Here is a 24,892-nt window from a genome sequence, read left to right on the forward strand (position 1 = left end):
ACCAATGATAAATAGTTTTTAAAAGCTTTTAAATATGATTACTATTATAAAAGTTTGGTTATTTTGGCATGTTATTGCATGTTTTGTATTGGTAATAGGAATAATATGTTTTTAACTTTTTATAACCATTCAAGTAATTTTCTATTATCAGTAAATTTATCACATTGAAATATTATAACAAATCAAAAGACAGTTTATTCGAGTAGGCAATTATCAGCATGATATTGTTGTCATTTTAAAATATATTAAATGCATAAATACCATTGGTTTGGATAATTAATCTGGTTCAACAAACCATAGAATATAAGGCATAAGTAGAGTGTAGAATGCCATATTGATATATTGAATTGAATGATTCTGTTTTTTTTTTTTTTCATTTAGTGTACAGTGTCATTGTTAAACTAAGTCCATTTATATAGTTTATTATGTTATAATTAATTGGTTTTGTATCAATTTTTCAATCATTATCTTTTGTTATTATTTACTAAAACATTGATGTCAACAACTCAAAAATATCAAATTATTCTTTTTTTTTTAAGTAGGCTGAAGAAGCTCTTTTGAATCGTCATTTTACAGTATTGAACCAATTTAATTGAAAAAAAAAAGACAATCATAAATATTTGTATGACTTACCAAATATTTGAATTGCATAAATCTTATCCGAGATGTAAAAGATAATTCACTGTCACCAAACTGCGGTGAAGATAAGAAGAGTAATATTTTTGTATGAATTCATTCTAACATATTTTAGCTCACTTTTATGTCTGTCAAATTGACTTTACGATATGAATCTTGAAACCGATTTGATCAGAGCCGTCTCAAGCTATGCTGGGGCCATTGGTATAGTATAGTTTCAAATAAACTGTGTGGTAATTTTCGTAAATTCGTAGGAATCTGATTGGTTGTACAATCTTATGGCTCTTTTATAGTATATCTATTTCTTTCATAAAGAGCACGTCTTTCTACTTTTAATATCGACTATCGTCAACAGCCTCTTTTGATAAATATGTTAGCTATTTCTTACAAATATATCACTTTCGAAAGTATACATAGCAGTCAACGTGAGCACAAACGTGTCAAGGAAATTGTTGGTTCTTCGGGGCCCTCTCAGGATAGGGGCACGTGCCCCATAGGCCCATTGCAAAAACGGTAATGGATTTGATAAATACTTACCGATGATTGTGAAATGTTAAACATTCCTGAATTTTTTTTTTAAATAATTATGTTTTCTTAGTTCCTTTTGTAATAAAAACATTTTAAAGGAACTTAAAACTCTAGCATAGATAGATAAAAATAATTATACTTTTATATGCTATTTACATTTTTATATTTTTTTCTCGTTTAATTGTCTATTTCTATCATATATTACTCAATATACATATTCTGAAAAGAGCTTATTGAAAAACTATTTTTTGGGCGTCATTTTTCTAATATTTCGGCGCGAACAACAGATAATCTGTGGCAAAGCGAATATGTGTGTGTTGTCGTTCAGAAAACTTACTCAAGAGTTCATATCTTTAGATTCATATGATAATTGCGTATAATAAAATTTATAATCTATTACTTAATCTACAGACTAAGTGGCCGTTGTTATTTTTTATAAGTATGAACATTCAGTGCTATAGGACGGTGGTACCATACTAGGTGGACTTATCACATATTCTACCGCCAAGCAGCAATACTTTGTATTGTCGTGTTCCGGTTTGAAGGGTGGGTGAGCCAATGTAACTACATGCACAAAGGACATACCTTATTCCGCATGGTTTTTTTTTTAATTAGACTACATCCACGTTATTTTTTTCTCCATTTGCCTGTCCGCCTACGTACATAATGAAATCATAAATAGATTAAGACATATAACAAAAGGTCTTATATTTTCTTATAAAATTATTAAATGAGATGTTTGTTAATTTCCTTAGTCAAGATTTATTTGTTATATATAAACCCTCTTTGAAGTTGTTATGAAAATTCGTATTTTTCTTAAAGCTCTGTAAGCCACTCTGTATAAGGTTTGAGTCCATAAATAATAATGAAGGCCTTTGCAGAAAGCGTGTCAGTTTTAACTGAAATGTAAAGGGCATGTTGAATTGTTCCATAAATAATCCTGTTAGTCAGTCTCGTGTTCTCAAATAAATAATATCTAAGTATGTGTGTATATAAAATTAGTGTGTGTCAACTAATAATCTATACTAATATTATAAACGAGACAATGAATTCGTTTGTTACTTCTTCACATCTCAGCTATTCAACCGATCATTACTAAATTTTGCATACTCGTCGGACACACAGAAAAGGCCATAGGGTTACTAACACCTGCCCCTCCCCCCTTTCACACGCGAGTGTAATCTAGTAGTTCCTAATGATGAGAATCTAAATATTGAAAGAAGGAAATAATTAAATAACGCTTACTTCGTTTGAAAAACAGTCGATTTGGCTGACAAATATTCGCTCAAGCACAAACAACGGAGTAATAATTACTTTCAATAATTAAAGGTCAAACAATAATTGCTTTTTTGTATATTTCGAGATGAATCCAATTTGAGTTTTGACTTTGATAAAAATATATCTTATACTATTAAATGAGAAATTCTTGTATATAAAAGTATTTATTTCTGTTTATCTCAGATACGGATCTAATATTGTGTGTGAGCTCAGGTTTTGCTTGTTCCCTGAAAAATACAATTTTTCTACGACTACAAAAGCCGCGCAAAGCTCGGTCGCTCGCGTAATTTTGTTTATACTTAAATAAGCACAGATAAAAATTAATACATACGTATAATATTATTTTTTTCAAATGTATTTCATGTTTTTCAGTGTCACAATTTCAGCCATTCCTGACTAGTTTAAATTTAGATTACCTTTCGCTCCATTAGTCGTTCAACGTTTTGCTCAGTGTTTTCAGGTCGTCCTTGACGATCGGACGTGTTTTTGCATATATTTCGGAAATGTATTGCAAATTGTGTCCATTTGTGTGTTAAATATACGAGTATTGTAATGTATAACTGTTGTGTAAATTATAATTCTATGAATAAATATTTCTAATCAAGAAATAGTTAAGTGAAAGGACTATTTTTACTTTTAAGTTAAAATATTAGAGATACCTAAATAAACTTAGGAATTATTAATAATTATAATTAATTAGCATAATAATGTGGAGATTTTATGAATAACATTATATCATTTATTATTTTTAGCAACTACAAAGTGCATCACTTGCTTGCGTAGTGTTATTTTAATATTTCAAACAATCAATAAATAAACCAAATTATTTGGATTATTAAAATAGATATATAATTCAATAATATAAAAACGAAGTTCATTATATTGGGTAATGAAGTTATACTGGTTGGTAAAATATATTATTGACCAAAACTTAAATTATATAAAATTAAATCGTGACAGACTTTAATATGGAGATTATATGTGACGAAAAATTGTTTCAAGTGATATATTTATTAAATTTTAATAAATAAAACTCGGATTCGTTTAAGAATTTTATTTTAACGTTACATTTAATAAATAAAATAACAACGTAAATAATATGCCCAATAACTTCGTGTCGATTTTTAGTGAAATAATTCTGAGTGCGGTCGTCATAATCTGTAGACGTCTATTACGTACAATTGTGATTATTAAATTAAACAGTAACAAATTGGGGAAAGGGTAAAGTCAATATTCCCGTTGGATAGCCGCTGAATAATGAAAGAGCTGACCTATTGTCCAAATCTTGTGTTAACATCAATACTAATTATAAAACAAAAGACTCTGATCATTGAAAAACACTTAAGTTCTTTTTAAATTATGTAGGCAGGTACCCTACCTGAATGTGTCAGCGAAATGTCTCAACTAATTTATACTAATGAGATATTGTTACGTACACGGTGTGAAGACTTCAGACTAAATGACGTCACTAGAATTAGAATATGGCGGATTCTAGCCGCCATATTGTTATTTTTGTCGGTATGTATAAATAGTTGAAGTTGTTTTGTATTTAATACTCAAAAATGATTATATGAAACGATTATGTAGGTATAAAGCTCACGTTAGCGTCGTGTTTCGGAGGCGAAGTTTCCGTCGTGGATATCCTATTTTAATAACTAGGTTACTCGATAAATGTCAACGTCATAATAGCCTGCGATGATCACCGTATACATAATACACCAATGAAAATAGATAACTCCACGTATATACATAAAAGTTGTTTGGTCAAAATGATTCCAGATAGCTTAAGACCGAGAAAAAAATCGAATCAAATCTTTGGTAGAGGCCTTCATTTGGGAGGGGTTCCTGATTACAAATTAATTTTATTATAAAAAGAAAATATTTTATTGTAGAATTTAAATCATAGGAAACAAAAGGCGATAGTGATGCATTTTAGGCGGGTAGAATTTTGTACTGGATCGTTTCCGTCAGTACCACACTCTCACTAGTGATTCTACCGCTCCATACCGATACGTTATACCTGATGTCTTTACGGGTACAAAATCTATACTAATATATAAAGCGGAAGAGTTTGTTTGTTTGTTTGTTTAAACGCGCTAATCTCAGGAACTACTGGTCCGATTTGAAAAATTCTTTTTTTGTTGAATAGTCCATTTATAGAGGAAGGCTTTAGGCTATATAACATTACGCTGCGACCAATAGGAGCGCAGCGACAGTGAGAAATGTTGCAAAAACGGGGAAAATTATTCACATTTATGGACTTTCGATGCGTGCGCAGCATAAACGTTTTAAGTTACTCAAAAAATGTGTATGAAAGATATATTCCTCTTTTAATAATAAAAAAAAGTCCGTGACACTATACGTCTATTTGTTAAGAGTGTGCTAGCAGGCGGGGCGCGGCGGCGGATGAGGGGGAGGCGGGTCAGCCCCGCCGCCGCGCTCGCCACTCTCACCCGCGGGTGTAGTTCTGCGAAGTAACAATGCACATAACGACTTAAAAAAATTAACATTCTTAATAGTTAAATTATTTATCAAAATTAGGTTTTGTTATTAGCTTATTTGCTCATTATTTTTTATCGTTTAAAATCGATTACATTTAAATCATAATCTGCTGTAGTTTTAACTTACGATATAAGATAAAATTTCAATGAACATTCCTTCGTACTTTGCAAGTAAACAATTCAAACGTTTCACAGTATAAATAAGGTATAAAAATTACATTACACACGTAAAAAAGTTCAAAATGGCGAGCGATACTTTCACCGATGCAGATTAATCATCACTGAGAAAATAAATTATATAATAAACAAATAAGCAAATAGGTGAATATCGTTTAAAATGACTACACAAATAAATTAGTGGTTCAATATTTCAAGTAATTTCTATTACGTTCAAGCATATTCAACACGGTTGTACTATAATCACCTTATGAAATAATAACACCAAAGGAGAAACAATCTAAACTTCTTATTGTTCGGTTTGTTTATCTTATTACGTTTAAGTTAATATTATTTGTTTTCAACCGTCTTCAAAAAAGAGGAGGTTATCAATTCGTCTGTATTTTTTTTTTATATGTTTGTTACCTCATAACTTTTCACTGGATTTTGATAATTTTTTTTTGTTTGAAAGGTAGTGCTTCCCGTGGGGCCCCATTTTAATTTTATCCTGTTACGATGATGGTATCCCTATGAAAACGATATAAGTCTTAAATGTGCATTATGTATGTGCGCGATAAATAGGTGAATAACTCAAAATTGTGCCAACCAATTTTAATGATTCTTTTTTTATTATAAAGGATATACTTCAAGGGTACTATGGTGAAAGTTTGGTAAGGTTCTGAGCATAGGATCCTTGACAAAGTAACGGTACGGAAGGGAACGGAACAATTCTAAGGAGCACGTTAGCGATACTCGGCCGAATCTTTTAGAAACAAAAATTTTGACAAAAAAAAAACCGACTTCAAAAGAGAAAAAAAGTAATATGCTCTAAAAAGTAAAAAATAATTGCTTATTATTCTACTTACCAATATGTAGGTACGTTCTGTGTTTCCACGCAAGGAGATAAGTATGTACCTACCCACTTTAAATCTAACTTAACACAAACCTATGAATAACAAACAATGATCACAATATTTTTTAGATTTATACTATGTAAAATGAAATTAAAAATATTTAGACTATTTAAAAGTCAGCAAAGTTATTACGATAATATATTATAGTTAAAATTATTGTTATTTTTGGAGGCGGTGTCAGCCAAGGTAGGTTTGTAAATATATGATATACTCTAAATTTGTAAATCTGGTCTATCGATAAATACACTTCTTGATGTTTTTTTAAACCCTATACGTACATAGTGGTCCTATATAATGACAGAAAATTGGAATCAAAATTGAGTGTTTAAGCAAACATGTCTACCGTCAGGTATTACAATTCATGAACTTTTCTCCTAATCCAAGACAAAGAAAAGTCATTCAGATTTACTATTACATTTCCTGAACGTTTTGTTTGTTTTGGCAGAGTATGAATTTTGTTTGTGATTTATTTATTTACAATTGACTTTTTCTTTTGTCTTACATCCAGATGTCGATACACCTGCATCGAATTGTTAACAAAAAAAATATTCGCAATCGGACACTATTGTACAATATTTCTTTTATGTTTAAGAAAAGGGTTGTCATAATTGACCGTATAACAATAAGCAATAAAAACACAGATGTTGGTAATTTATTTAGACAAACTTTACCGGTAATTTTAAGAGGAACTAGAGCAGACATTGTAAGGTCTTGCCTTAAAAGTTCACCGTTCACCGAAATTTGTCCATACCTTAAAACTATCTACGAATATGAGAGCACATTTGGGGGGAGGAAGTACAAATTTTCCTTCAAAGTTACTTTTAATAGGAGATGGAAAAGTACCTCATTCTGAAAATAAAATTGAAATTGATCGCGATTTAGGAGAAAAAGTGACTAGCATAGAGGACTTAATATCAAAAGTTTACCCTAATATCGTCGAAATAGAAAATAAAGATTACCAATGGATGTGTCAAAGGGCAATATTGGCGGCGAGAAATAGTAGCGTTGACGAAATTAACGACCTAATTTTAACCAAACTTCCAGGCGATATAACTACCTACACATCTATTGATAATGTAATGGATCAAGAAGATGCTGTCCATTACCCACAAGAGTTTCTCAATTCTTTAAACCCGAGCGGCCTTCCACCACATACCCTGAAGTTAAAAATAGGTGCTGCGATAGTTTTACTCAGAAATCTTAAACCACCAAATTTATGTAACGGGACCCGCCTTCAAGTAAAATTCCTTCGCAATAACGTGATCGTTGCAACAGTTTTGACTGGTCCGGCAGTTGGTCAAACAGTGCTTATACCTCGCATCCCAATGATTCCAAATGATTTACCTTTTAATTTTAAAAGAATTCAATTTCCCATTAAGTTATCTTTTGCCGTAACCATTAATAAATCACAGGGCCAAACATTTAAACACGTAGGAATCGATTTACGTCAAGACTGCTTTTCACACGGCCAACTATATGTCGCGTTGTCAAGATCGGGTTGCGGGCAAAATCAGTATGTTCTTCTACCACAAGAAAATCAAACTAAAAATATAATCTACGCTAAAGTACTGTAAAACATATTATTAAATCTTATTGACGATTATTATAACAAAAACCAACGTGAGCAATCAAACGATAATCGTGATAGTGTTTCCGACAACTACGCGAACGAAGTCGCGGGCACAGCTAGTATATAATATAAGTCTCACATTGACGGTACAAGAATAGGTTTTGGTACCTATATTCCTTTCAGTATTAGCTATTGGCGTTTCTTCAAAAGAACCATAAGCTCGTCTACCTGCCTAAAATAAATAAATAAAAAACCCATGCTGATACTTGGGTAACTTTCAAGCTAATTTTGTAAATATAGTTTCGGGTAGTGTCGGGTTTAATAATGTTACGATTGAATGAATTTTTGAAGTGAAGGTATAAAGTCTTTTACGAAATGTTTCGTTAATTTTAACTATAATGAGATCGCCCAGTGGTTAGAGAGCCTAGATGGCCCAGTGGTTAGAACGCGTGCGTCTTAACCGATGATTTCGGGTTCAAACCCAAGCAAGTACCACTGAATATTCATGTGCTTAATTTGTGTTTATAATTCATCTCGTGCTTGGCGGTGAAGGAAAACATCGTGAGGAAACCTGCATATCTCTAATTTCAATGAAATTCTGCCACATGTGTATTCCACCAAACAGCATTGGAGCAGCGTGGTGGAATATGCTCCAAACCATCTCCTCAAAGGGAGAGGAGGCCTTAGCCCAGCTATGGGAAATTTACAGGCTGTTAATGTAATGTATGAGATTCATATTACCTTAGTGATTGGTCTCTACACTACGTTAGTTTAAACTTAAACGTGTCTCCAGGTCTGAAGTGAATCAAAATATGAAATATATAATAGTCTTTCTTTATGGCTTTGATAGGCGGCCTATAGATAGTGGCGCCGTTACATCAAATATTCCTTGCATCACCAATGCGCCATCAACCTTGGAAACTGAGATGTTATGTCCCTTGTGTCTGTAGTTCCGCTAGCTCACTTACTCTTCAAATCGGAACACATCAATATACTAAGTATTGGCGGGAGAATATTTGATGAGTGGATAGTACCTACCCAGACGGGCTTGCACAAAGTCCTACTTACAAGTTGTCTGCTTAAACACACCAGATAGAACACAAAAAGGCAAGCTTATTCTGGTTTAAGATTGGTCGTTTAATAATTATGTATATTGTTTGATAGACAGTTATATTTTAAGAAAATTATAAACTCGTTTTTTACCAATTATGCTCAAAGGTCTCTACTACATCCTGGCTTTCGTCAGATAATCTTGATTTGTTTTTTGCCATTTGTTTTGTTATCCGGAATTGCATATGCTTGCTAAGTTTGAAATCGATACGAAAAATAAAATCGAATAAAATTAAAATCGATTATGTTAATTCCTCATTTTGTTATACAGATTGTAGAAGTATGTAATTTATGTTTTTTTTTTTTTTATCGAGAGTTGACATTTCCTACTTGGCTATTAATCCTGAAACGTAACGTTAATCCAACCAATGGTAGCTTCTGAATTACTCGTAAATAATTCGACTGTTCGAATCGTTTGATGAGTGAAATCACTATAGAGATTATGATTAAATTTAATTAGAATGAAATACTTATAAATGTTATCAATTGTAAATTAATAATTACTTTATGGTCTAGTATTATTGATATTAAGTAAAATTATTTTATTCAAGTTGATTTTATTGGTTTGCCATCAATCTATCCATTAATATTTTAAGGTCTTCTCAAGTCTTCAAGATTAATTTTCATTATATATGTTTATATTAAGTATGTGTTTATTGGTGTACAATATAGAGTATTTTGATTTTGATTTGATAATTTTTTTGCCAATTCTCGTCGGTCGAGTTTACATTTCGAACCGGTGGTAACTTAAAATATAATCTTCTAAAGTATCTGAAAGAGCCTACTGAAACTATATTTTGATTTGGGTGTAACGTAAGATGTCTATTTATGCAATAAGAGTCAGCTGAGATGTCGAATATTGATAAGCTAGGATACTTTTTAGGGTAATCTGACTTCAGTGCGTGAAGGTTCTTAGGAACTTTAAATAAATTAAATACCTATAATATGCTTATTATAACATTTTATTCATATTGGATATCATCTGGAACTTGGATAAGTGAAGAAGAAGAGTCAAGATGACATAGTACACTTGATGTATATTTCCGAGCGAGCATCACTTGAGATTTTTAAGTGCAGTTGTATTTGTAATTTATTTCGTTTAGAAAAACGTGAAAAAACAGATCTAGTAACTTTCGACTCTCGTAAATCAGACGAATAACACCATTACAAGGATCTGACGACCACCGTGGTCGAGTAGTGTATACACCGGTTTTCATAGATACGCCACTCCGAGGTCCCGGGTTCGAGCCCCGGTCGAGTCGATGTAGAAAAAGTTCATTAGTTTTCTATGTTGCTTTGGGTCTGGGTATTTGTGGTACCGTCGTTACTTCTGATTTTCCATAACACAAGTGCTTTAGCTACTTACATTGGGATCCGAGTAACGTATGTGATGTTGTCCAATATTTATTTATTTACAAAGCCGTCTTGGGTACCCGCGCATTAGGTATTCTACCGCCAAACAGAAATACTAAGTATTGTTTTAATTGAATTAAATATCTCCCAATGTTTGTGAAGCATTAGGTACGTAAGGAATTGTTAATTCTTCAAATTACATCTTTTGCTATTTATATAAAAAACTGTTACTGTACAGTCCAAAAGTTTGTCGTAGTAGTGTCGTGTCAATTGGTAACAGGAAGGTCCAGTGGTCAGATTCGGAGCATTCATGCTAGAATTCATACCACGTTTTAAATTTTTAATTTGTTTACTTACTACTTGTTTAAGTCATTATTGTAATTAATTCTTATGTAATGAATGTTTACGTTTTGTATATAATTATATTATAGGCGGGACAGTTTTTTTTGCAGGTATGTATTATCACACGTAATGATCTAGTTCATAAAGCTGGCGACTTAAATTTAAACAAATATGAACAAACGAAGATAAGTTAATTATGTTAATTTTAGCTTTGTATGTAGTTTTATTTAATTTATCCGAGACTTGTTTTAGCATGACCTAAGATTTCATTGCTGTTACTCATATTTCATTGAATTTTTATTTGTATGGCTATTGGTTCCTGTTACATTAAATCAGACGAAGGAAGCGATTCCAGTGCTCGGTTCTTTACTACAAAACAGCATAACCCTGGTAAATTTTATGTATTTTTAAGGCAATTCTGTAGATAAAACGTTTAATGATAAGTTTTCACCTCTTAAATATTTGTTTTACTTAATTTGGACATTGTCTCATCCTCTCTGTTTATATAAGGTCAATTCCACTATTGAACTAACGCCGCATTCTAGCTTATGTGGAATATCTAGTATAATGGAAGATGCGCATAGGTTGCTACCAATGAGGCCACTTTTAACGTCTTGGGAATATTAAGAAAATGGTCTGATTGATAGAAAATCTGGATAGTAAAATTGTACAAAAATACAAAATTTAAAATTTTGTTGAATTATACAAAAAAACAAAATTTCTTAATATAAATCAATTATACACTTTAAAAACCTGCATGTTGATTAGAAAAATAATAACAAATAAAACACATTCACAATTACACTTTCATAAAAAAACACATACATACCACACTAGAAAACGTAATAAACTAGAACTTCCAAAAACCAGAACCAACTATGGAAAGAAAAACATTTTATTTGAAGGAGTTGAAATTTATAATAAATTATCAGACTTAATCATTAATAGCAAGAGTTTTCCTATATTCAAAAAACGTGTAATGGAATATGTGCAAAATAATTTATAAGATAATGTAACCCCTACCTAAACATGTTTGTGTAACATAACTACCCGCAACATTTTATTTTACTGTATATAATTCATAAGGCAGACTTTTAAATGCACCCTCAAGCAAAATTATTGTAATTTCTCATTATAAGTAAACTTTTGTGTTCTTTATGAGAAATAAATGTCTTTAAACCGAAGTTTAAGTTTTCATGCGATCGATTTGTGTTTATAAGTCAACCTGAATTCGTGGGTTAAAGTAAATATCGTAACTAAACTCGCATGTGTTGGATAAAATTTTGCCACATGTGTGTCCACTTATCCGATCCGGAACAGCATGGTACAAAATTTAAGTAGAACAGACAACCCCTCTCCTTAAGAGTCCTTTGCCGAGCCGTAGGACGTTTACGAGTTCTTTATATTTTAAATATTGTTTTGCGTCTGAGCGTAGATGATTTTCTTTTTTATCATGACATAAATTAATCTTTTGTCACGTGTTGCTTGATAGTTTAGTACTTTCCGTGTTACCAAGGAGTATTGATTGAAACGGTTTAGTACTATTTTTGTAATATCTTAAATAGTATCAAGTGTGTAAACTATAAGATTTCGCTGTGTCGGGGCGATTATGACGAATATTGATAAGCTGACACTTTTTAGGGTTCCGTCCGCTCTACGCGTGAAAGTTCTTAGCGTATAATTATTTATTATCTCATTAGTTCATTTGTAGAGGATTAAAGTTCCAATGCTAATATCGCTTCGATTCATTACAAATTTGATTTCGTAGAGATTTTGGAGTAAATGCTTGTGGTAAATAAAACTGTGAATTGAGGTCTTAAAGAAAGCGTGTAAACTCTGATGATATGTATACTGGCTTGCTTGAAGCGTGAAGATGAGATCTAATTTATTTATCATAACATCCGGCTCCCGAGAGAACGCGTTCCTGATGTGTCCGATCATCGAACGATGTAACTTCGAAGGCGAAGAATTTACGATAAAAATATTAAATTTATTTCTTTATACAATCAAAGATTCAATAGAGAATCCATTTCGCTTTATTTTGTGTTCGTTTTCGAAGCTGTGCATCGGATTATGATAAAATTTGCGTACACTGGTGAAAAACCTAATCCAAAAAAAGAAAATTAATTATTTTTATATTGTTTTATGTAGACTTACTACTCGTGCCGGGACGGGTAGCTAGTTCTAAATACATAAATAAAATATTAAGTTTTAGTTATATAGTTCGCTGCTTACAAAGTTTTCTCAATTGTTTAATTTTGAAGTGTTTACCGCACAGTCATGAAAAGCTGATGACGTCAACAACGAATCCTTTTAAAGGTATCACTTTTGTTACACGATGAGCTCATTAGTAAAAGCTATTGAGTGAAAAAGGTACTAAAGAAATGAACTACACATCCGATTTAAACTCAATATAGTCTTTATTGAAGTAGGTTATTACAAGCTCTTTTGAGACGTCATTTTATAGAAATGTATTAAAAGTAAAGCTACCACCGTTCCGGAATGTAGAAACTACCGAGAAGACCCGGCAAGAAAATCAGTAGTTACTCTTTTCCAACATTTGAAATACAAAGTTATTTCAGTTAAATAAAATAAAATTTGTTAAATAAAATAAAATTTGTTAAATAAAATAAAATTTATTATAATTATAGCTCCACGCAAGAAGAAGGGGGGGGGTCTCAGTTTCTAGTTAACTTTTCTGTAATTCTGATGTGTTGCTAAATTTTACGATGTTAGGTTGAGTAGTTAAGACGTGAAAGCATGACAAACAAACGTACTTTCGCATTTATTATACTAATTGAGATAAAAAAAAATAAGTAAAAATCATTTTTTTCTGTCAAGTGTAATAATATTCCGTTGTTGTTATTGTTTTTAGAACGTGTGGTGAAGTGAATTATTTCACTTCACAAGTTAAGTGGATCGCGGAACCAATCTCGCGGAACCAATCACGCATAACCGACTCGTCTTGTCTTAATATGTTATCAATATAATTGTTATCATAGCTTGTACACTCAAGAACATCGCGCGGATTGGACGTGTCTTACGATATTGTGGGTTTTATATTTCTATTAAAAGTGTAGTACAAGTGTATATATACAATTACAAAACTATTGTTTTATCTGTAGGTTTAAATTAATCTCGATCAGAATCAATTAAAAGTGTTGGTGTGTTAAATTGTCATATATAACATTTGATCGTGTAAATAGTTTATTAATATTTATTAATATTAATAATTCTCATAAAATATATATTTGCCAATAAAGCGACGACTGGAGAGAAATCATGTATTGAAGTGATATTTTTTAATGATTGTATGTTTTCGCTTAATATTTGTCAAGTGTTTAAATAAATTAATACGTTTATTTCAATAGCTTTGAAGTTCGGTGTGTATCGTCGTTACACAACATATTCAGGTCGAATTATAGTGCAAATTTTTTCCATGTAACGTTTACAAGATAAACTTAAAATTGATTAAACTTAACGGCAAGTATACAATTTAACATATTATGTTTGTAAAATCTTTTAAGATGCATCGAAACAGCCCTCACAGTCTCTCATTCATTGTGATACATATTTTTAATTCATAAAGATAAATTAAATTATATGCAAAAAAAAAAATCAATACGAAAACGTATGATTTTGTTAATATCTCATTTTATCTGTTTTAACAAATGAAATGACTCAATATTCTAGCGCCGTATCAGTAGCCATTGGAGAGTTACAATTTTGTTTTCACAAGATCAACACGCTATCGAAAAAAAATTATATTGTCAACTGAGTTATGCATACGTTTTTATATTTCAAATCAATACAACAATTAGATGTTAGATAAAATAGATTACTTAGAATTTTTTATACTGCAATAAAAAATAAAATACTAAACTAAGCAACAGCAACAGCCCTTCAAACAGCAATACTGAGTATTATTTTTGAAGGGTAAGTGGACATAACATTAGTTCGCAAGTTTGGTGGCGCGTTGCTGTTTTAAGCAATGTTTCATATTTCGGCGCCAATGCCTATGGGCGGTGGTGATTACTTACTATCAGGTGGCCCTTTTGCCAGACCGCCTAAATATATTATAAAACAAAAAGAAAACGCGGGTGTTATATTGCACAAACTTGTGTGAAAAACATTTTTTCCCTCACATAACCCGATGGAACAACAATGGTTACATCGTAACCAAAGAGTTCAGAGTCTTACACGTTTTCCGAAACACGAGTTATACGAGTATGACCAGTTAATTCTGCCATCTTCCACACGTCCGGGATGCTACTGAGAATTCCTTAACAGGGAAATCCAATAATGCTTCATTGGTCCGATCTAACCTTTGACCTAGGACTTCGGAACCGGCAGTTTTAAAAGCTACGCACTAGACTAATGAGGTGGACTGTTGTAGTGCCGCTTCCAATTTACTTAAATCTATTAATTATGCATTGATTATTTTAGAACTCGTTTCTACTTCTTGTAGTACAATTGTCCATGTGCGAAGTTATGGAAGGAATCCTTGTTCGTTTTTCAAGTGTCCCATATATTACAAAGATACTTTAAAAAAAATATACGTTAAAAACTTAACACGTGTTTTTGTCAATAGCTTTTGATTCCCAAAGTTAAAGTATAAATATGGCTCTACATTTATTTACTACCCAGTTTGTGTTCTGCCGTTGAATATTCTAGTGCTGTTTAGATATGAAGGTTTGGTTGAATAATGTTATTACTTACACGAGGGATATGGGATTTATACCTATTAAGGAAACGTAATTCTCGTAACTTAGCAGAGGCTAGAGATCAGAGGTGACCACTTATCATGTCTTAGACTTTATCACAATATTGTAATTCTATTGTAAAAAAATATTGAATATTATATAAGTTTAATATTAAAAATTTAAATCACGATTTACTGAAAGTAGTTGGACGAAATTATGTTAGTTAGTATTCATGTTTGTAGAAATATCAATAAAATAAAATTGTTAAATTATATGTTTGTATGTGAGAGATGTCTACGTCATCATAATCATATAAAATTAATTAAAATTTAACTTTAATTCGAAAATTAAATGGATATTATAATTATTAAATAATATAATTTATATCGTTTTTAATAACATAAATAACAGTATTATATAATGTTATTTATGTTATTAAAAACGATATAAGTATAATAAACAAGCTGGTGTTGCAAATTCCTATTTGTAACTGATTAAAATATTTAATAATATATTGGTGTTTCAGTTGCAAAATTAATTTAACTTAAAAGTAAATTGTTTTAATTGAAGTGAAAATAAAATCGATATGAATTAATAATAAACGTATATGACTCAACAAGTGTTTGAATAAGTTCATCGAAGTGTATTTGATGTGATCAATGATATGGAATTGTGATAAAATCAGTGATCTTAAGGATGCGTAAGATCGCCCATCGGACATGTTTCTTCGTAAGCCGAACGATTTATATGGCATGTAAGTCTAGTTTGTAGATCTATGATTCGTCAGGGGGAATCACCTAAATTATACAGGGTGTTGCATGTTTTACTTTAAGTCTTGTTACCTTTGTATTGTTGAAACTCAACGTGGACATGACATGACATTTGGAATATGTTTGACATGAAATTGAAATTAATTACGATAATATTAACTGTGTGTGCATATTTATATCTTTATAAAAAAAAGCTACTACTTATGAGTATTTTTCAAATTCAACTCATACACAATCTCTTACTGTCGGTGCTATAATTTCGTAAGTTTTACTTTTTAACTTACTGTGAACGTAGAGGATTGAAGATTCGTAATTGTTAAAGTTTCGTTTACATAATAATTTAGATTAAAATTTTATTGTTTCGAAAAATAATGTTTTTACCATTAATAAAACTAAAATTATATACATAATTCTCGTGTTTTTTTGGATCCATGTTTGGAAATTTCGTAAATATGCCATCATACAAAAGTCACAGATAATAAATACTTATAGATATTATAAATACGAATATTAGTTTGTATACAATATTAGAAGTTATCGAGTAATAATTATTATAGATTGATGAACTGTCAAATAATACAGATACTAGTCAAAGACATTAAATATATTTTTTTAACAGAGAATTTGCTATTTTACTGGAGTTTTCTAAACTTTACTTTGCTTTAAGCAAGTAGTCATTTTAATCAGACTTATAGATAGTTATTCTGCATAATACAAGTTTATGCACTCGGTTTCGCTCATGTACATTTTGTCATGATAATAATGAGCCCATAAAACATCCCCAGCTCATAGCACATCATCATCATCCTCCTGCCCTTATCCCAATTTACTTGCGGTCGGCGCAGCATGTCTTCTTCTTCCATACTTCTCTACTGACGTCATCTCACAAGTAACATTATTTCTAGCCATATCATCTTTCACAAAATCCATCCATCTTTTCATTGGGCGTCTCCTGCCTCTATATCCATCCACGTTCATGCTCAAGACCTTCCTCACAGTATGTTCCTCATTCCTCCGCATAACATGCCCATACCAGGACAGTCGCCTTCCACATAACTTCTCGGTTACCGGTGCCACTTCCAAACTTCCTCTTATGTACTCATTCTTTACTCTATACATTCCCGTAACACATAACATAACACATGCACGAAAATTCATTGCACATTTTGAACCACAAACAAATTCTCAACCGCATTTGTAGACTTAGTAAGGATTGTTATTACGAATAAAACACCATAAAACTAATAACATTATCTCGATTGACCGGTATCGATACGCAATAAATATAATTTATTTATAATGAAATTTCCACCTGATTAAATATACCTGATCAAACAATTTAACCGTATCATTCGAACGGTAATAAATAGATGTGATATTAATTTTTATATAAGATAATAATTTATATAAGTGTGGGTTGTTTTAAATAGTCGTAGACTAGTATGTATAGAGCGAGACAAAATATTTCGTATTACTTTCAATAATTTTGTCTGTTGTGAATGTGTGTGTATCAGTAAACGTTTATCTATTGTAATTTCAGAAGTTGTCATCTTAAGAGGACAAATTAAATCACGTTTTGTAATAATTCTCCCACGAATATATTTTTAAATAATTCGTAATCATCTCATTATTTCTTGTGACAGATCAATCTTTTTTAAAAAAAGAATTACGTATTTGTGCCAGTCTTAAATAGTGTGCCAAATAAAATAGTATTAATTAAAGTTTAACAAATGATTAAACAACTAATTATAACAATAATTTTATAAGTATATAATAATGTGATATAATTAATTATGACATCCTATGACGTAACACCGTATTGGAGGCTAACTGTCATATTACAATTTAAGGTATTCTAACAAAAAATACGAACATTATCAAACAAAACACTATATAGGTACTTTTTTAAAGACTCTCTTTCAAAAACTCCAGCCAGTATGAGCGGTAGTCTCTGCTAGATTAAGGTTTCTTCTGTTGATTACAATCATTTCTCGTGCGGTATCGATAATTATTCTATGACTGTGCCCTTTATCAGTGCAGCATCACAGTTGACGTAAATTGTCTTGTTACAAGCTACTTTTCTGAAACTGTTCTACGAAATTGTATTTTTCAGGTCATTGTTAATAAATTAAAAGCCCGGTTCATATTGTTTCAGTAGCTTTCTTTCCAGGGTTCGAACTGTCCTTGGAATGATGTAAACCTACACTTGAATGAGTACATAGATTCAGACTAATGACTTGGTTGCCGTTGCTGTTGACTGCACAGCAACAACACCGTCAACAGCTTATGAATTGGCTAGTATAGGCGATATGAACCAATCAACACTGTGCTGGATTAACTTGTTGGTTTATTGGATGAAAATAATGTGAATCGGTCATAATATGTGCAGATCTATTGAATATTTTCAGCTTTATTCTTTGGCACTATGCCATCTTAAGTGTTATAGTACTTTTTTTTTCTAATGTTTGTAAATCTTGGTATCTTCCAGGTTGCTGCGGATGTTGCTCCGCGCTCCGGCCGCGCTACAAGCGGCTGGTGGACAACATCTTCCCAGCGTCTCCTCAAGATGGCCTGGTCAAGTCCAACATGGAGAAGCTTACGTTCTACTCCCTGTCCAGTCCGGAAAAGCTGGACAGGATTGGAGAGTATCTTTTCCAAAAGGCTTCACGGGATATCTACCGTCGAAGACATGGGTACGTTCGCTTTTAAATACATTATTTGGAATACTATAAAAATGGCATTGGGTAATTTGTGATCGAGATATGATTTACTAGTTAGTAGGGTTGCAAGGCTGTGTGTTAAGGTTGAAGGGTGAGCGAGTCAGTGTAACTACAGGCACGAGGGACATGACGTGTTAGTTCCTAAGGTTGAGGGCGCATTGGCGATGTAAGGAAGGGTTAATCTTTCTTACAATGCCAGTGTCTTTGGGTTGTGGTGATCACTTACCATCAGGTGGCTCATTCGCCCGCCTACCTGATCCTAAAAAACCTATAAACATGTTGTTATAGTATAAGTATAGAATTTTTTATAAGCTTTTCAGTGTAGAACGCTTAAAAAATATTTTTATGCTGAGTGATTTGTATCCATTTAAATCCACATAAGAGAGCGTCGATCCATTTACCGATAAATATTAGTTTAGGTGTTTAGTTAAATAATGCTGTCTTTTTCTTTTGAATGTTAAATCCACGATGAAGAAAGGGAGAAATCGATGTTTAAGAAACACGCGTTTAACAACTTTTATAAGTAAGGTCGATGGTGTTTGTTTATATATGATAGTTGAAATCACACAATATCAATTAAGATTAATATAAGTGACATCTTAAGGTCACATGACTAGAAGAGGTTTTAGAGTGAACTTATCAAACCCGGAGCTAAATTGTCTTTTATCAGTTTTATATTGCGATTTAAAATTTGATATATATCTAAACAAATTAAATAAAACTAACAGCCGGTAAAATTCCTACTGCTCGGCCAAAGATGGATTTGCGTCGAAATTATAAACACAAATGAAGAACATGAATATTCGGTAATCGCAGTATCAGTCTGAAATGTTATGCCCTTCGTCCCTGTAGTTACACCTGTAGTTACACTGGCTCATTCTCCCTTCAAATCGGAACACAATAATACTAAGTATAGCTGCTTGGCGGTAGAATACGTGATGTACTAAAACCTATTAAAGTGTACAAACTTTGCTGCAAACACAAGTACATTGCCTATTTATTCACTGAGATTTAGGGTGGACGGATATGACTACAAACGTCGTCAAGAACGGAAATAGTTCAGACGAAGAATAGACGGCTCTATTTTTATATTTATTTAACTACTTATATCCGCTTATATTTATTCCAAAGTGCCGATAATATCTTCGCAGGAATTCAAGACGACTTTTTTTCAAGAACCTAAAATGAATACTATAGATTTAAGGTTTTTTTTTTTATCTGGATTTGTGTATTGCTTTTGGCCCTACTGGCCTTTACAGCGTCACCGAACGTTGGGGCGAGTGCTAAGACTCTGCCTTAAGGTGAACCCTTTTGGGCTCGAGAGTGACGTTCGTCCTGAGGGAGTCTCCTATGAGATCGCACCTCGGCTCAGAACGTAGTCGGTGGGGTGTGAATTTAAGCACTGAAAGAATTTACTGACGTCACGACCGCCTCCGTGACGTCGAGATTTAATGTTAATTCAAAGTTGTTTATATACCTTAACTCCAAGTTCTATATATATCATCGTGGTGTTCATAATTTCTGGATGTAATTTCAGATTCGTGATAATAGCGATGGAAGCGATGGACCAGTTGCTGGTGGCGTGCCACTCGCAGACCCTCAACTTATTCGTAGAGAGTTTCCTCAAGATGGTTCAGAAATTGCTCGAGTCTACTGATCCACAGCTGCAGATATTGGCTACACAGAGCGTAAGTATGATAACATCGTACGGCCGAAATTAATATATTTACCATCAGAGATTTGAATCGATCTTCGAAATGTACGCGACGATGGAAAGATCTTTAAACTGTGTGCCAATAAATAAATTGAACTGATACGTACTTATCTGTAAGAACTAATTTCGATTTAAGTGATACGAAATTTTGGTTCGTATATCCTTTAAGTGGTACAATAGTTAGGGACAGTTAAACGTAACCTTAGTAGAATTTTAGTAATTATGGATTCATCAATACAACCAATGAGGTAACATTATAATTTAAAATTTTAAAAATAATTATTCACGTATTTACCAGTTCCTGGTTAATAGTATTTGTAGTACTATTTCATTTAACTACTTATCCATTTTAATTTTATTCCAATGTCCGAATAAAATCTTTGCCGAAATTCAAGACGCCATTTTTTCACGAATTTAAAATGAATACTATATATATGTAGATGTTATGTTATTTCAAGGTTCTTTAAATATCTCAACTCCAAATACCATTGGATACGGTTGTATTTAATTTACTTACGCGACCGTATCAATAAAATTAGTTACTCTCATTTCAGATAGTAGTTATTATTAGTGATGTCAGTGTTGCTACAACAAATTAGCACCAAGTTTGTAATTTTAGAGCCGAGATGGCCCATTGGTTAGAACGCGTGCATCTTAACCGATGATTTCGGGTTCAAACCCAGGCAGGCACCACTGAATTTTCATGTGCTTAATTTGTGTTTATAATTCATCTCGTGCTCGGCGGTGAAGGAAAACATCAAATTCTGCCACTTGTGTATTGGAGCAGCGTGGTGGAATATGCTCCAAACTTTCTCCTCAAAGGGAGAGGAGGCCTTGCCCAGCAGTGGTCAAAAATAAATAAAAATATAATTAAAAAAAAAAAAGTGTAATGTTGTAATTTTGATCTTAAACTCTGGAAATAATATCAAGACTTGTAATTTACAGTTCGTCCGTTTCGCGAACATTGAAGAAGATACGCCATCGTACCACCGCCGTTACGACTTCTTCGTCTCGAAGTTCTCAGCGATGTGTCATAGCAATCACAATGATAAGCCGACACGGGAGAACATACGGCTGGCCGGGATACAGGGGCTGCAGGTAATGTTTAGCAATTATTCTCTTGAAGATCCTAATTAAGGCAGATTCGCCAAAGACTTGTATGATTATGATAAGTTATATTAACTACTCTAAACGCTAACATAAATCACGTTCTGTTTACATTTTTTTTATAAATGCTCATATATATGTTAATATTATTTATCAGATTCGAGACGAAATAAAATTATATTCAACTTACAATAAATTAAATTCAATAATATTATAAAGTCCTTTTTATGGACTATACGATATAATTATTCGAGCAGCTCGAATGTGATGAAGGTGGGGGTGGGGTTAGGTTAGTGGGGGGGGGGTTGTTAATGGAGGTGTTAGGTGTTACAGACATAGGCAATATAAGATGCCAATCCCTTACGCCGCTGCCAGACTGGAAGGCTAAATTGTTATATCAATTATGCTTGGTGGCTGGTTAACTTATCGTCGACGTGATAACAGCCATGAGTTATCTATTACAGGGCGTGATCAGGAAGACCGTGTCTGATGACCTCGTGGAGAACATTTGGGAGGCTCAACACATGGACAAGATTGTACCATCGCTGCTGTACAATATGCAGGTATACTGTATACCAATACAAAGTTGGAGTTTTTTTATTTATAATAATAGTTTGGTTGACCGGCAAATGAGCCACTTCATGGTGAGTGGACACCACCACCCACGGACTTTGGCACTATAAGAAATATTATCGATTCGCTAACGCATCGCTGACCTCGAAACCAGGAGTACTCTCTTGTGCCTGCAATTACGAAGGTACACTTTACGTTCAAATTTGATCATAACAGTATGACGTGGAATAGCGGTAGAACAAGTCACGACTGGGCGATGCCTACTCGGACGGTCTACGGAAAGCCCTGCTGCCAAGTAATTCGTTTTTTGTCCAGAACTTGGTATTCAGCAGCGTTTGGAGTCACCTGCTTCGAAAGTTAAGTGAAGTGCTGCATCTGTGATCTATGGTCGTCTTGTGTCCAACCACTTCGGGTTGTATGAGTTGGGAATAGAGATTGCACCAGCCTCTCCACAGACGTGTGCGGTACAAGATCTCTCGTGCTGTTTGTCTTCGATGACAATGATCGCTGGAAACAAAATTGTTACGAAGAAATAAAAATAAATTATAAACATATATACTAGGATCTTCTTCGAGTATTCCTTTCGATATAATATATTAATTGTAATGAAACAATATTTGATATAATTATAGACTGCAGAAAAATATGAAACGGTCTCCTGCATGGAGACGGACACCCGGGACGGCCTCGACGATGACCCGCCGCGCCTGGCCGAAGCGTGCCTGCGCGAACTGGTGGGTCGCGCCTCGTTCGGGCACATCAGGAGTGTACTCCGACCTGTACTCACGTGAGTTTGCTTTGCATTTATACTATACTAGCCGAGAGCTTACAAACTTATTAAACTTTACCTATACACAAACTGTATCTCCACTTTACTCCTTCGACGGGATTTGAATCCTGGAAGTTTGAACTATGTCCATATGAAATTTTATCTAAATCGGTCCAGCGGTTTGAGCGTGAAGAAGTAAGACAGTGTTACTTTCGCGTTCACAATATTAGTATAGTATTAATACGTTTTTACAGAAGTGGGAAAATAAATATGTATGTCCAAAACGAAACCATGATAAATAAATGTCGAGGGTCGTTGGTATTTGTTTTTGTGGTGTTCTGATGTCATAGTAGCGTTCAAATTATAAATTGTTTTATGCAAAGAGTTGTTAAAAAAACACCGATTTATCTGTGCTGTAAAATATCTGTGATGTTCACCAGACTTGACACTATATAGTAAGTCGTCCGGCCGTTTCTCATGAAAACATCTCGGCGTTCAGTCGAGTATGTAAACGTAAGTGAAATGATATCTTGTACATTTTGCAGGCACTTCGACCGGCACGAACTGTGGGTGCCGACCGAATTCGCCGTGCACACGTTCAAGATCATCATGTTCTCAATTCAGGTAAGTGGGCGGGCCGGGGGGAGGGGGGGGGTGTTGGGGGGCGCACAGCAGCAGTACTAATGCGATCGTGCGCAGGCGCAGTACTCGTACAGCGTGGTGGAGGCGCTGCTGCAGCACCTGGACGCCGGCGTGGGCACCCGCGTGCGCGCCGCGCGCGCCGCCGTGCTCAGCAGCATCGTCGCCTTCGCCGCCGGGGACAGCGTCGGTGAGCCCGCACTGGCTTTTGTGGGGGCGGTGGGCTGGCCCGTCTCACTGAACCCTCCGGCTTGATGGCGCAAACGAGTCCATGAGTCATCTCATGCTGAGTGGTCCCCACCGCCCGTGAACATTGCCGAGCTCAGGAACTGAGATATTATGTCCCTTGCGCGTGTAATTACATTGGTTGAGTCAACCTAAACCAAACCAATACAGAACATTGCTGTTCGGCGACAGATTACCTTATAAACGGGAGGGACCCAGACGGGTCTGCACCACGCCCTACCACCAAGTAACTCGTTACAACTAGAAGTATCGGAGAAGCGTCGTTTTATAATTCTCGTTTCGAGCGTTTCAATTTATTCAGAGACGACTTATATTTTCAGGTCCATCTGTGCTGGAGATCATTAACAACCTCCTGACGAACTTGCGAGCGTCCGTCGCGAGGGACTCCGAGGTAGGTGATTGACGGTCTAATTATAATAACAAGTCTTTATAGAAAGTTGTATTAAAATCGATTCAGCAGCTTACCAATTACAACGTAACGTGTAGACAAAGTTTTATAATATTTGTATGTTTTTAATAATTTTAAATAATACAATAGACTCGTATAAGTTAGTAGTTTTACTTTGATGTGTATTTTTATATAAAGGGACTAGGTCGATGATAGGCGCCTTCACAATGTAAGGAATAATTAAGGTTTCTTATAACGCCAATAATTGTAGTGGTGGTGACCATCAACCCCCTTTGCCTTTCTGTCTACTAACCTAAACGAAATCAATTTTTTTAATTAATAGAAAGAATCAGACGAGAAATTATATCAAGAGGCATTGATAAATGCGCTCGGAGAATTCGCCGACCACCTCCCGGACTTCCAGAAGATAGACATCATGATGTTCATCGTCAGCAAGATACCGAACCAGCGCGGGAAGGGAACGAAGGCGGACTCCATGCTGCAGAGCATATTGTTGAAGTCTCTACTTAAGGTGAACCTCCTGTATAATCAATACAACGGCGCGGTAACTCGATAGGGCTCTGTGCAAGTCCGTGTGGTAAGGTACCACCCACTCATCACACATTCTACCTGGTATTCTTGTGTTTTGGTTTGAAGGTCTTGGGAGGTAGTGTAAAAACAATCACTAGAGACAACATTTTAACTCCCAAAGTTGGGAACGGAATGAGGTTCCACTTAACATCATGTAGCAGATTTACCAGAATACTCACACATATTAAATAAAAAATAAAGTAATGTATCAGTACCACGAAGCCTATACATCACAACGGTTCTCGAGAAGTTGACAAATGATGGATTGATTGAGGTATCAGAGA

At 33.9% G+C, this 24,892-nt stretch overlaps 1 protein-coding gene across 3 annotated transcripts in view; it reads left to right on the forward strand.

Annotated features, from left to right (window-relative positions):
* Stma (stambha A) overlaps nucleotides 1–24,892 on the forward strand; it is a 32,471-nt gene that overhangs the window by 2,959 nt on the left and 4,620 nt on the right. For 2 of the 3 annotated variants that reach the window (XM_026638688.2, XM_026638691.2), the window contains exons 2-10: nucleotides 18,350–18,554; nucleotides 20,119–20,269; nucleotides 21,241–21,393; nucleotides 21,867–21,965; nucleotides 22,608–22,762; nucleotides 23,290–23,368; nucleotides 23,444–23,573; nucleotides 23,950–24,020; nucleotides 24,361–24,549. In XM_026638688.2, coding sequence (XP_026494473.1) covers nucleotides 18,350–18,554; nucleotides 20,119–20,269; nucleotides 21,241–21,393; nucleotides 21,867–21,965; nucleotides 22,608–22,762; nucleotides 23,290–23,368; nucleotides 23,444–23,573; nucleotides 23,950–24,020; nucleotides 24,361–24,549 — 1,232 coding nt within the window. Of the gene's footprint in view, nucleotides 1–15,664; nucleotides 15,846–18,349; nucleotides 18,555–20,118; nucleotides 20,270–21,240; nucleotides 21,394–21,866; nucleotides 21,966–22,607; nucleotides 22,763–23,289; nucleotides 23,369–23,443; nucleotides 23,574–23,949; nucleotides 24,021–24,360; nucleotides 24,550–24,892 lie in introns of those variants that run through there. The other variant, XM_026638690.2, reaches the window with a different exon arrangement.

This window comes from Vanessa tameamea, chromosome 25 (genome assembly GCF_037043105.1).
Source record: "Vanessa tameamea isolate UH-Manoa-2023 chromosome 25, ilVanTame1 primary haplotype, whole genome shotgun sequence".
Classification (NCBI taxonomy): Eukaryota; Metazoa; Arthropoda; class Insecta; order Lepidoptera; family Nymphalidae; genus Vanessa; species Vanessa tameamea.